The following is a 15,480-nucleotide window of genomic DNA, read 5'->3' as shown; positions in this document are numbered from 1 at the left end:
TCGCAATGTTTTATCAGATTATTCCTTTGATACAGTGCTGATCAAAACCAATGATATTCGATGAATTTCTATACAACTAAATAAGACAACAGCTACTTACACTAAGTTAGTACATTTAATTTATTATAACTATTATTTAATTTCGAGCACTTAAAGATGTGGTACAAACATGTCGGACACCTAATCTAAATTTTTTTAATGTACAAATTTAAGGTTTATACACAAGTTGGTCAATAAAGCATCTGAGCTACCTACGGATTTAACTATTAACCGCTTAAGTAAACACAATAAGGGACTCTGCGTATTAACTAATGCAGTTATCAGAATAATGAGTTAAGCTATTAAGTGATTGATGGAATACCCAGTCTTATCTATAATATTTGGTCTTTGCCTACGAAATTGCCGTTTAGTATACAGAAAGTAATTTTTTTTATAATATTTTTATTTATTTCTATCAATCCAAATATAATCCTATGGTAACGATGCATATTTGAAAGCGCAGTGGTAATTTTTTAATAACCTTCTTGAAGAAATCAAGTGCCCAATAAACTCTTCAAAGGTATTTTGCATTCTCGCGTATAGATTTTTATTCCTACCAAGAGCTATCCAAATTTTGGAAAAAGTAGAAGTCTGTCGGCTGAAGGTCTGTTGAATATGGTACATAACTTCTAACCCCTAGCTCTAGTAGCTGAGAGACCGTCTACTGTTCTCCACATAAGGTGTATCATTATCGTCTAGGAGCAGCTAGGACGAGCGAGTAATGATTAAAACATACAATGAACTATAATTACGATTTATATTATAATATTATATTAAATATATTATAGTATATACATTAAATACAGTAAAGGTGTACGTTTGAGCGGCATAATATAACGTAAATATTTAATATATTCTATATTTTGTTAATGCAAAAAGATAAATGGTTAGTCCATTAAGATAACCTCAAAAGAATAGAATGATATAGAATAGAAATCCCCAGGTAATTAACCTCTTTAAAAAAATTCAAATTTTTTTTTATTTCCTTTCAAATCTAAATCAATTACCGCTACATAAATCATCAAATTGAATAATTTAGGTGTATCTGTGCTTAATTTTGTAGATTATGTAAAAGCAGAACCTATTAATCATTTCACGGAAGCACCATGGAAATGGCGCGTCGATATTTTTTTCAAGACGACTATACGGAAGACTAACTACACAGTAGGAACATCTCATTAAAGACCTGCACATGAAAACCGTTACATCATAAACCGCAATGTGTATTGTTGTTTTGCCAACTGTCCCTGGCAACAGATTCGAAAGATTTATAACTCACCCTTCGCTGAAGGAAAATTAAATTTGTTTCTTAATTAGTTCCGTATGGTCTCTTACTTATCATTTACTATTAAACAAATACAAATAAGACCTTTTTCGACACATTACTAAGATCACTATCACGATGATAGTACATTTTAAACCCTAAAGGCTATCAATAATAATGACTTGGCGTGCGAAATAAAAAGCAGGCTCATTATAATATGTACCTAGATTATTTTACCTTGAATACAGGCGATAGTAATTGTAGAAAGCTATTAAAGAAAGAAATCGACAAAGAAATCGCGTACCGCGCGACCAATTTTTAATAACTGTATCTAATCGATTATTTGAGTGTTAGCGGGCATAGTAATACCGCGTTTAACGCCGGCTATACGTTCCACCAAAGTAGAGCGTAATATGAAACAGCGTTAAACGAAGTTATCATCATGTACCGGGCCTAAATAATGGGGTTAGGAGAAGATGGTTAGAACATTGATCAGTTATTCTAACCATTAAATTTATTACTTATATTTTCATACGATAGCCCAAAAATTCATTTCTTACAAATATAGAAACATAATAAACGAATATACTTAAAAAAATAACTAAATTTCTAAATCAATATATTTAAATTTCAAATCATGCCATCTCTTCTGTACTCCCAATTTTCTGACTCAGAAATTGCCAAATTTATTGCAACATAAATTTGAAATTGACATTCACCAGTAATGTAATCTTCAAATCACTTGCATTTAGTTTCTAGCGTAATACTTTTTCTTGTTTTTTTTATTGCATGTTTGGGTGGACGAGCTCACGGCCTACCTGGTTAACTTAATGCCGCCACTCACCTTAAGAGTTCTAAAGTCTCAGTCTAATCTCGCCTTTTTTAATTTCATTTTATTATTTCCGACTGTTGGAATATTTTACAGCTATAAATATATCTACGACTCCGACAGTCGACGTTGTATTTGAAGAATTGAGAAACTTAAACCGGTAAATAAACTATCACATCATTTTAACTTACTCAGAATCAACGGGCTGTATCCTCAACATCAGCGCGGAAGACGCGAACGTCACGGGCTAAGCTTATTAGCACAGCTGCTGTCTCTGGTTCCATTCCCGATCCTGCGGACAGAATGGAAAGCAGTCGATGTCGCCCAAAACACGTCACTTCGGACCCTCCCGATCCACTAACGGTGCTTTTAGGTACCTCAAGCACCGGTCATCGTTCTCTTCGAACCCGTCGCTTGCGACAAAGGGCTCGACGAGTAAATTAACCCACAGACACAGCCCACTGAGTTTCTCGCCGGGTCTTCTCAGCGGGTCGCGTTTCCGATCCGGTGGTAAATTCTGCGAAGCACGACTCTTGCTAGGGTTCTTGTTAGCAACGTCGTGAGGTTTGAGCCCCGTGAGCTCGCCTACTAGTAAAGGTTACGCTGAAATAGCCTCTCAAGGCTCTCAGCTTAGGTAGGAAACAAAATTGTTTCTGGCTCGCTGGCTCTTCTTACTGGCTCAATGTAAATCTTCCATAAAACCAGAACATAAGTATATTTATTTTGAAACAACAAAAAACGACTTATAGTTAGATAAGAAACGATTGATTATGTTTCATGTATCAATGTATTTGGTCGCGATGACTCATGTTTTGTATAGATAACAACAACCAATAATAATTTAAAAACAAAAGTTTCTCGAACGTTTAACGTCGTGCATTATATAAAAATTAAAATATTGCTCATCGCTCGTTATGTCTATCAAATAATAACATACATGCATATGTTGCTACTCGGGCGTCACTTAACTTAGTTATCGTATTTGTAACCTTCCCTGAAATGCCAATAACAACTGTTTAAAGTTCCAACTGGATCGTACGACTTGCGAAAGCATTACACACGAACTAACAAAATATGTTCATGTTAATCATTATTAATCATGATTTCGTTTCAAAACTCAAAGATCGCCTTGTCTACCTGTACAGGCATGTAGTACACGAACAAAAATATACCGTGTGGGTGCCTTAATCCATTTAAAAAAACATTATCGCCTTACGAAACCGTACCATTGGTGAATAGAAGGAAGCCTTACTGAACGCTCATATGTCATATGAGTCGACGAAAATCGAGGTGTTTTTGCCTAATGTATTAATATGATAGTATCGCAATTAATAAATTATTATATGCAGCAATATTTATGTTTCGGTTTTCTAGAATAACGTTTAAGTAAAAAAGCCGTTCTCAGATCATCTTAATTCCTTTCATATTAACACAGAAATACGAGTACAATTATTTATGTGATCAAAGGTGTACCCTAATTCTACCGCCGGTTCCTAAGAAAAAAGCCACGGCCTCATAGTTTCCTCTTTATACAGGCAACCATTTAGGAAATAACGTTATTGTAAGACTTATACAGAGCCCCCTAAAACAAGGATCTTCCTTCAAGTCGCTTTTTTACTGGTGGTAGGACGTGTTTTGAGTCCGCACGGGTAGGTACCACCACCAGGCCTATTTCTGAAGTGAAGCAGTAATGCGTTTCGGTTTGAAGGGTGGGGCAGCCGTTGTAACTATACTGAGACCTTAGAACTTATATCTCAAGGTGGCTGGCGCATTTACGTTGTAGATGTCTATGGGCTCCAGTAACCACTTAACATCAGGTGGGCTGTGAGCTCGTCCATTCATATAAGCAATAAAAAAATGCAGCCTTTCGGTAGACAGACTGTAATAAGTATATATGAAACCCACATCTCTCTTCTCCATCGCTCCCTCATTGCTGAGGATCGTGACTCCGTTTTAGCTTGTCTACTGAAACCCACATCACAAACAAAAAATTCGGCATATACGCGCTTAGTTATTTATGGACATAAAAAATTAAGAACAATCGGAATTTAAAGTAGAATAAAAAAATACATGGTAGGCAACGCCTTTTCTGTTGCTGACGTCCATGAGAAAATTTTTTTTTTTTATTCATTATCAATTATAATTTAGATCGACAACTCGTGGTGCCAGAGTCATGGCTAATGACTGAAATCTATATCTATACTTCTATACTAATATTAATAATAATAATAATAATAATAATATTATAAAGAGGAAAGATTTGTTTGTTTGTTTGTATTGAATAGGCTCCGAAACTACTGAACCGATTTGAAAAATTCTTCCGCTGTTTGGAAGCTACACTATTCTCGAGTGACATAGGCTATAATCTTTTTTGAAAAAAATTAGAAATCCTTACGAAAACTCCAATAATGTAACACAAGGTGTAAAAAAATTACCTAAAATATTTTTTACATCGCTTGCCCTGCGAAAACTATTGATGATAGAATAAAATAATGTACTACGACTTTGTAGAACACATTATTATTTACAAAAAGTGTCGCGACAGCATATATCTAAGTATTATAGTTTTGCCGCAATAAGTGTTCTTTTATTTAAAAAAATAAAACAACGTCAGATATCGTTGAAATTTTTGTTAAAGACCCGAACGGAGCCGGAGCATGCCGCTTGTATAATATAAATTAATAAACTATTTATTAGGCATATAGATTTCTGTAATTCCAATTAAACAATAGATTTCAAATAGTGCTAAAATGAATTCCCTTGCAATAAATCTTGCAGCGTGTAAAAATTCTCATTTAAATCGCAACCTTATTATCATTTTCTAAAAATAATATTTTAGATCTGCGCATTGAAGATAAGATACAGCGTGAAAACAGAACCTCTTCAGTGCCATTGATACAGTTTGAACAAGACGACTTACATTATTTTTACAGAAAAATTTAGTGATGAATTTTAGATATTTAGAGGCGAAATGCTTAAGTTGTTTGAGCTGAAATACCATAATTTGATAATATAGTGTGAGAATAGTGCACAATGTAATGGCGTGGACCGTAGTATATCCCCGGAGCTATGGTGATGCTTTTAGCGGTCAATCTCTGATATGTGAGTTAGTTACGATAAACAGATAAACTTTCAGCATCGTCACCAGTTTCTTACCATCATCGATCATCGTCTCTCTATTCTTTACTTTTAGTTCTTCTTCTTTTCTCTTTTCCTTCTTTTTTCCTGTTTTTTTGTTTTAGGTATATTAGGAAACTCACTACCGGTCTGAATTTTTTAATGTTAGCAATCTATTTCCCATTAAGTATTCAAGATAAAGTTACTGATTGACAAACGTAAATTAATATGATGTTGTAACAAAAAAATACACTGTATTGAGGACTTTTTTTTATTTATTAATACTCGTAAATCATATTAAAATTATTCCAAGAAAAACCATGGGTTAATTTTACAATATGACAACATCATGTAAATGATTAATATAATTCGAGTGAATTTATATTAATAAACGATTGCGTAATAACACTCATTTAATTGTTCTAGTTGAAATTAATAACTGAATAAATTTAATTTTTATTCATTTGTGTGGATAAAATTGTATAATCATGTGAATTATTAGAGTACTTAATTATCACATAAATAACATTGAATAATAAAATGTCATTATGTAGACTCCTTTGAAACATAAGAACTTGGATATGAAAATAACAGAAAACATATTTCCACTATAAATATATTTTAAATTCAAATTTTTACTTTAAAACATACCTATACATAAAGTTTAGAATGTACGTACACGAACTACCTAATTGAAACCACTAACTTAAAATTATAAACTATGATTGAACGATTTAATTTTTTTTAATTGTTTAAATAGCTAGACGATCTTACAGCCCATAGACATCTACAACGTAAATGCGCCACCCACCTTGAGATATAAGTTCTAAGGTCTGAACTAAAGCTACAACGGCTACCCCACCCTTCAAACCGAAACGCATTACTGCTTCATGGCAGAAATAGGTAGGGAGGTGGTACCTACCCGCGCGGACTCGAGTGGTCCTACCACCAGTAATTACGCAAATTATAATTTTGCGGAGTTGATTTTCCTTCACCATGGAAGTCAATCGTGAACATTTGCTGAGTACGTATTTCATTACAAAAATTGGTACCCGCCTGGGATTCGAACACCGGTGCATCGCTCAACACGAATGCACCGGACGTCTTATCCTTTAGGCCACGACGACTTCAATACCCTGATAAGGCACTATCGCGTGAGCGGCGATTTCCATCGGACCAAAAGAATATACTGCAAATAACTAATGTTTCATATAATATAAAATAAATTATATTATAAAAAAAACTATTATGTTATTATATGTACTACACGTATATCTGTGATCGTTTAGAATTTTATTATTCAAGATAATTCAAACGCTCGGTATTCATTCGCATTTCTATGTTTTTAGAAGTATTTAGAATTAGAATTAGAATTTGCATAAATGAAAGATAAGCACCTTTTGAATAAAACCAACCAATTTAATCATTTTCGATGGAACAAAGGACTGACATTCACAAATGAGTAGTGATTGAAATTATGGTCATGAAGTTAAACTTGAATTTGAGAAAGGAAACGTTTAATATCCTTTCCTAGTTATATTCCGCAAAACTGCATTGACTAATTACAATGATATATATTTCTAGTTTTTATTGAAGTTATACTTCTTTAGGCGCATTATGAAAAATTGATGAGAGTGAAATTGTACGATGCGCACACCGTGACACAAAATTAACAGAATGAAGTTGCCCACTAAATCGCTCATTACAATACGACCGACGTAACTTGGCGAGTCTGAATATAGTCGCAGGTTAACTTTCCGAACTGTACCGAGAATTACCGAATTTATACGATGTCAAGAAAAGGGATGTCCAATATGCGTGTTTGATGATGTTGTTTAATCGATTTTTTTTCAAATTGATTAAAATTTAAATAAAAAATAAATAAATAAATGTAATAAAAATAAAGTATAACTTCTTACGCGCGTACATAACTACACGTACCCTTTTTTTTAAATTAGGAATACATTATGTGCGGAGTCGGAGCATCAATATTTTATAGCGTAGAAAAGAAATAAAAGGATTTTATTTGTGCGTAGTTATGGTGCAACGTCACAACATACGTAGTTCGTAATCTTTGTCGAAGGCAATGCGTGCAACTTTTTATAATTATATACTTGCATTATTATTTACCACACGCAAACGATCCATTAAAAATAAAAGGTATTAAATAAAGATCTTATAAAATTTTAGCAGTTGACTTTCATAATCAACAATTAACCAATGAATAGGAAATGATATTGGCTCTTATACCTTAGAAAATTAGACAACTATTTCAGTGTTACCAGTTTTATTTTTATTTTGCGACGAATAATATTTTAGAAGCACCACATTAATGAGCCGCTCTTGTTATGGTGGGTACGTGTGGCCAAGTCGGCGCCACTGAACGCACGTTGCGAACTTGACCTACTTCTCCTGAGAGTTGAGAGTCTATTGTCTCAGCAGCTGACCTCGATTGACGATACGTTAGCGATTCTTCACTCCAAATTGCCTCACAGCAATGTTTCACGGTAAACATTTAATTCACACAACGGAATTTGCAATTTTTCGAAATAAAACAACAGTTACTTGGCAAATATAACAATCGGACAGTTGTATACTTTCCCAGCTTTCGTTTTGATCGTTAATATCGCGTCCCGTTACTGCGTTTGAATACGTTGCCCTACTAAACTAGATGATTTTCACTTTCCATACTTCATACAACCGTACAAATTCACATGCACTCGTATTGTGAAAATAGTTTTGGGGTTTTTACAAGTCATCGACGATAAAGTCAAAAAATTCATGTTCATTTTATTTATTTATTATAGGATCATGCAAGCGATTCCAATTAACCTCATAAATTCAATCATAAGTGTTAGGTTTAGAATTTATTTATAATGAGCGCAGAACCGCTATTTCATTAATGTTTTAAAATGTAAATTGTAGTATTTCCAGTGTATTTCGACGACGGAAACCATACATTATCAGATGAGCTGACCAAAAAAAAAGACATTTTTATTAATTACTTAATCTATGTCAAAATGCCGCTAAAAACGGAAGTAAAGACAAATGTTTATATGCTTCGTATAGGTGATTTTTTTGTAAAACTTTTGTATAATGTATTCTAAATTTTATTTTTGAAATTTACTTAAATTTGAATCTGGTGGTAGGACCTCTTGTGAGTCCGCGCGGGTAGGTACCACCACCCCGCCTATTTCTGCCGAGAGGCAGTAATGCGTTTCGGTTTGAAGGGTGGGGCAGCCGTTGTAACTATACTTGAGACCATAGAACTTATATCTCAAGGTGGATGGCGCATTTACGTTGTAGATGTCTAAGGGCTCCAGTAACCACTTAACACCAGGTGGGCGGTGAGCTCGTCCACACATCTAAGCAATAAAAAAAATCACCAAACTAAAATGAATCTAACATTTTGATTCCAGGCATGTCATTAGACGAAGGCAGACAATCACAAAGGCCATACAGGTATGGCATGGTGTTGTTATGTGCGGGAGCGCTAATCAACTGGCTGGGTCTGGCTGAAGACTACGCGGAACCGGTGCGATATGTGGGCGTGGCGTGCATCGTCGCCGGAGCACTACTCATCTGCGCGGCGATGTGTTGCTGGCTGCAATCTCCTGCTAGGCAGCCGCAAAACGAACGGGCTTCGACTGATACACATCAGGTATTTGATTCTATTCAATAATTATATTATATTATATTAGCGGTAGGCAGTGGCTTGGCTCTGCCCCTGGCATTGCTGAAGACCATGGGCGACGGTAACCACAGGTGGGCTGTATGCTCGTCTGCTTACAAGGCCAATAAAAAAAAAATAGATATGGCCGATAAGTTGGGCTTAGATTTTAGATTGTCATTAACAAAATGTATTTACTTCCTGAAGCGATCAACTCCAGTAGCTATTCATTTTCCCAAACTTTTGCAATAACCACCCAGTATTCTAAATTAAGTGTTGCGAATTTACAGAATTCAATAATTTATCATTTTTTTATTGCTTATATGGGTTGACGAGCTCACAGCCCACCTGGTGTTAAGTGGTTACTGGAGCCCATAGACATCTATGACGTAAACGCGCCACCCAACTTAAGATATAAGTTCTAAGGTCTCAAATATAGTTACAACGGCTGCCCCACCCTTCAAACCGAAACGCATTACTGCTTCACGGCAGAAATAGGCAGGGTGGTGGTGGTACCTACCCGCGCGGACTCACAAGAGGTCCTACCACCAGTAGAACCAGTCCACCAGGAACTTTACGTAAATTACAGTTAATGAAGTTATTTGAATCGTTATTCGTTTCTGATTTTAGATCGACGATCCCATTCACGTAATATCAATGCCAGACGAGGAGACGATGCAACAAAAGCCGCCAGACTACGACACTGTGGCGGGAGCACCGCCAACGTATGACGACGCCATCAAACTGAATCCAGCGCGACTGTTGCCGGCGTCGAGCAGCGCGCGCGGAGAGTCGGCCCGCAGTCCGATGCCAGGAGACGCACCTGTGATCCCAGGTCAACCTGATGACGCGCCACCGCCAGCGCCCGTGGTCGCACCAGTTCACCGCTCACAGATCCCGAAAACACCGCCGCCCCCGTACAATCCCACGCACGCGATCAGATGAAACATCGGGCGGATATCGCACTTTAAATCGACTGTTGTTTCATGTGATGAGACTTGTTACATCATATTGTCCCTAGCGACAATGCAACCGGTATTATAATGTTAATGTGCGTACATATCTTTGAAGCGATCGTTTTAATTTATAGTATAGGTTATCGAGAGCGATGCGTACTTATGTGATAATATGAAAGTTGTTAGCTACTTATAACTTCTCTGTACATAAACGTTGTAATTTTAGTGATTTGTTGAAACGTGTATTTTAGTAACGTAAGCGAGAAAATCTCTTCCAATTATATTATAGTAAATTGTGTTGCGCAAGTTCTTGGACTAGAATAAACGATCGATGTTTACTTCGTTAATTTTACATATATCTGGAAAAACGTACTAATAACATGTATATTTCGACAACAGGTTCCTATAGAATTAAATACGCAATCGAGATTGGGATTCCTATAAATAGTGCCATTCATGTGAACAGTCATATTGGTCTAGTGCCGTTTTTAGTTTAAATCATGTATAGATGTAGTGAGAAATTATTTTCCTTCGGGAAAACTCGGATCTTTATCGGAATACGATGACACCCGAACTGTCAATGAATGATCGTATTAAATGACATTTTCATAGCCATCATTGTTTAGTGTCAAATGTCAAAATGTATAATGTCATTGTACTGAAGCTATTTGAGAGAGCACGATAAATACGAACTTTTCCGAAAAATTACGAAGGTAAATCTTTTCTCACTATATCTTTAACACAAAGTGCTATGCACTTGGCACTCACCGACCTCTGTTAGGATTTGACGCAAACAACAAACGTATAATTGTGATTAACGAATTTATACATAGATGTCGTTTAATAATATCATAGTATGACGATAAGAGTTCAACTAAATTAATGAATAGCGTGTGATTTTAGAGTACTAGATTATTATCAGTTTTATCTATTCTAGTCTTGACTAACGCAAGTTTTACTTAATAATTCCATTAAACACAGGCATGCTAATTTATATTACGCACCTAAATATTTTGAGATTGCATGCAATGAAATTGAGCACAACCGTAGAACGAATTAAAAATACGACACGATAGTAGTACTTAATGTTTAGAAAATGATTTTCTTATCACAATACTTATATGTAAGGTAAATAATTTGTAAAATTTCAAAAGCTTTTCGATTTAACGGAAACTTAATATGTAATTTATTTTCCAGTATTCCGTGCCATTTCTTTTGAATATCTTTTTCCCACGTGTTAACCGCAGTGGATTTGAAGTTTAAAAGAATTCTTCGTTAATAACATCAATTAAAAGAGGAATGTGAGAAAATGTTCTTGTTATCAGCTCAAGGATGCCATTGCTTTATTTAAATTGTAACATTAATTTATATTAACACTTTCTTAAACACGTTTGTTAAGAAAATTACGAAAATAATAAATTTTAAACTCCTTTAAAATTTGTTTATTAGTACTTACATTAGGATACATACACATTTCTGTCAGTATAATATGTAATGCGGTTTTAATTAAACATATTGTATATTGTGAAGTATGGCATCCAATTTAAATCTAAGAAATCGGCTCATGAAACTTAGTGGGACCAATTTTAATTTTTTGATAAGTGCTATGAACTGGGATAGTGCGTGCCTGCAATCTTTAGGTGGACTTTACAATGCTGAAGTTGTGCATTTATTATCTGTATCTGTATCTGGCAGTTATAACTAAAGTGTACATAGAAAATATACTATGTTATTGAGAAGCAAATCTCGTGTTTTATTTACCTCAATGTGGTTTTTTTCTATGGATTAAAGAGTGTTTAGTAATATGTTTGGCTCAGTCTCATGTCCAGACACTCAGACACTTGGTCACTCCATCTTTTTCGGCTACGACCTCTGGATCGTCTTCCATCCACTTTACCCGTCACTATGAGTCTCTCCAGGTTGTCAGAGGGTTTTCTTGCTATATGACCAAAGTATTGGAGCACTCTATATAGACATTTGGTGGATAGCCTCTGGTCAACTTTTAGCTCGTTGAGGATGGAAGCGTTCGTCCGGAAAGCCGACATGAGACTGAGCCACGCACTTCACTGTGCCACTGACCGACATAAGTGGCAAAAAATTACAAAAAAAATCACAGGCGGGCGCATCACGATGCTCAGCAATGAGCGATCGACTGAAGGAGGAGGAGTAATATGTTTTCTTTTAATCTCTATGTTTCAAATAAAACCGGGCGAGTGTGCCGGGTGAGGCACTTTAAAGTGTACCGTTTTCAAAAGAGGACTATTATATACTAAGCTATTATACACAGATGGTAGGTCCTCTTTTGAGTCCGCGCGGGTAGGTACCACCACATTGCCTATTTCTTCCGTGAAGCAGTAATGCGTTTCGGTTTGAAGGACGAGGCAGCCGTTGTAACTATATTTGAGATTATAGAACTTATATCTCAAGGTGGGTGGCGCATGTACGTCGAAGATGTCTATGGGCTCCAGTAACCACTTAACACCACGTGGGCTGTGAGCTCGTCCACCCATCTAAACAATAAAAAAAAAAATACAGAGTAAATTAACAGTTTAGTATTATTTTTTTGTCGATTAACTCGAAACAAGTTTGAAGTCGTCGTGGCCCAGACGTGGCTAAGACGTTCGGTGCATTCGTATTTAGCGATGCACCGGTGTTCGAATCCCGCAGGCGAGTACCAATTTTTGTCATGAAATACGTACTTAACAAATGTTCACGATTGACTTCCACGGTGAAGGAATAACATCGTGCAATAAAAATGAAACCCACAAAATTATAATTTGCGTAATTACTGATGGTAGGACCTCTTGTGAGTCCGCACGTGTAGGTATCACGGCCCTGTCTATTTCCGCCGTGAAGCAGTAATGCGTTTCGGTTTGAAGAGTGGGGCAGACGTTGTAACTATACTGAGACCTTAGAACTTATATCTCAGGGTGGGTGGCGCATACACGTTGTAGGTGTCTGTAGGCTCCAGTAACCACTTAACACCAGGTGGGCTGTGAGCTCTTCCACCCATCTAAGCAACAAAAAAAAACAACGTGTCTCCGAAAAAATCAAATTACTCTTTTATCTGTTTTGTTTTAGATTCTATGGCCTGGTAACGAAGCTTTTCAGACAAGTCATTTCTTCATATTATATTCTGTTATATGAAAAAATTTATAATGCGAAATGAAATAAAGTTGAAGATTTTTTTAGAAATGAGAAGAAACGAGATGAAATGGAATGAAATAAAGTCTCAGTGAACTGGTATTTATTTACTGAGAATGTTTAGCTGGAATAGCCCCTTAGGCTACCAGCTAATAAGCATGGAAAAAATGTAATTTTTTCCATGTCCAGCAGAAGAAACAAATTATTTTTCCCACATTTCTGCACTTTCACAGATACTATACAGTTAATAAACCACCGCTATTACACATTCTGGCCTACCTGACCGATAACAGTTGCACATAGAGATCAGCAATGCTATCAGTCAAGTCTCTTTCTTTTACAAATTTTCGTAGTTATGGTGGTTCAAAGTATTGTAATTAAGTACCATCTTGACGAAAGTGAGGTTTTCCATCCAATCCTAAGGTCGATTCAGAAAATACTATAACACAAAAATCGATCACTGAAATACATTTTAATATTCCATTTTGAATGCGAAATATTTCAGTCCATAATTTGACACAGGTTCTAAGGAAGTTAGAATGATTTTAATAGAAAAAAAAAGGTGTTTTTTCCTCTATGTATTGATGACAGTTATAAGATTTCTCTTATAAGACGAGAACTACATATCAAATAATAGGGGTTAAATCAGGGGTGGGCAAATACTTTAAAGCGCGGGCCAAAATGAAATTTTCAAAATGTCTCCCGGGCCGGAGGACTATACCGCATATGCTTTTTTACCGCATATGCTTTTTTAATGCTGATGTCAACAAAATCTCATAAAAGAGCTTAAAAAAATTTATGTGCGGAATTTTTCAACGGGCCGGATAAAATTAGCAAAAGGGCCGGATCCGGCCCGCGGGCCGGCTTTTGCCCACCCGTGGGTTAAAGTATGAAATTGCCGTTTTATTGTAATAGGTAGGTACTTCGAATTGACATAGAACCTTCATGGTTTGAGATTTTTGAGTGAAACTTTTTTCCTATGAGGCTCTTTTTTTTTAAATGTGTATCATTCGATTATCGACTTTCAGTTGTTTTTTTTATTCAGCTTAGACAAGAAAGATGGATACTTCAAAAATTCAAGTGATTTTTGAACACGAGTTTCGAAGCGGAAGTAACGGTGCAGAAACAGCTCGCAATATCAATGTTGCGTTTGGAGAGGGGACTGCTAATGAACGCACCGTTCGATTTTGGTTTAAACGGTTTCGTGATAGTAATTTTTATTTGAAGAACGAACCACACGGAAGACCGCCCACACATGTGAATAACAATGAATTGAAAGAGATTGTTCGAGATCGTACTCGTATTAGTGATGGACGAGTAGAGGACGATGATATGCAAATTTGCAGTAATGCGAGTGGTCGTCCATATTGTTCCCCTTACCCCCCAATCCTCGATTCGTGTAACACACCATTTTCAATAATATAAAAAAGTTTGAACAATAAACACCTAACATTATAACTGTAGAAAAAATACGCCACAGACAAAACAGTTTTATTTCTCGAAAACCAAAATTCACCAAGCCTCTCAACCAGCAAACAAAATCGCAAGCCGCACGAGAGATGGTGGAAACCGATCCGAGCCAAGCTACGTAGGAATTAGCGGCACGGTTTTACGTTACCTACCAACAATATTGACTCATTCAGATCAATCTCAGAAAAATGGGTGCCTCATGATTTGAAAGGCATGTTGAAACTTATGTTGCCTTGTTGAATCGATACAGAAATGAAGGAATATTGGATCGAATTTTGACATATGATGAAAAGTGGATTCTTTACGATAACCGTAAGCGAAAAATGCAATAGCTGACCCCAGGTCAAATTCCACCACAGTGTCCTAAAACAAAGCTTACCAATAAAAAGGTAATGGTAACTGTTTAGTGGTCTCAGCATGGTGTCTACTATGCCGAACTCCGAATAATGATAGCAAAATGTACAGTGAACCAGCCCCGACTCATGAATCGATCTTTACCATTATTGCTCCATGATAACGCGAGACCTCATACAGCACGAGAAACCGTTACAACTTTACAGGAACTGCAATTAGGAACCTTTCGTCATCCTCCGTATTCACCAGACCTTGCTCCAACGGACTACCATTTTTTTCGTGATTTGGACAAATTTGTACGTGATAAAAAGTTTTCTTTCCAGGAGGCAGTACAAAATGCTTTCACACAGTTTGTAGAATCTAGATCACCAGAGTTCTATCGCACAGACATAAATGAATGACCTTCCTATTAGATGGCAGCAATGTATAGATAATAATGGTAGATATATTGATTCAATAAATATGTGAATATAAAATATTCAGTATTTAAGTAGTAGTGTCCACTCATCTAAGCAATAAAAAAAACCCTTCATACAACTGTGTCTACAGTTTATTGTAATATTATATCGCCGCTGTATTAGTTCCGCTTTAAAACACAAGCCGCCTTCGACATATATAATTCCATAATATATGTAAA

General features: G+C 36.1%; 1 protein-coding gene across 11 annotated transcripts in view; it reads left to right on the top strand.

Annotated features, from left to right (window-relative positions):
• Positions 1-11,619, top strand: part of LOC101740157 (uncharacterized) — a 68,901-nt gene extending 57,282 nt beyond the window's left edge. For 10 of the 11 annotated variants that reach the window (XM_004932097.4, XM_062669744.1, XM_062669745.1 and 7 more), the window contains 2 exons: positions 8,669-8,910; positions 9,550-11,619. In XM_004932097.4, coding sequence (XP_004932154.1) covers positions 8,669-8,910; positions 9,550-9,864 — 557 coding nt within the window. In that variant the 3' untranslated portion in view covers positions 9,865-11,619. Of the gene's footprint in view, positions 1-4,976; positions 5,235-8,668; positions 8,911-9,549 lie in introns of those variants that run through there. The other variant, XM_012695508.4, reaches the window with a different exon arrangement.
• Positions 11,620-15,480: the final 3,861 nt, after the last annotated feature.

The sequence above is a fragment of the Bombyx mori genome, chromosome 8 (assembly GCF_030269925.1).
Source record: "Bombyx mori chromosome 8, ASM3026992v2".
NCBI lineage: Eukaryota > Metazoa > Arthropoda > Insecta > Lepidoptera > Bombycidae > Bombyx > Bombyx mori.
Note: the sequence above shows the minus strand (reverse complement) of the source record. Positions and strands in the feature narration are given on the sequence as shown.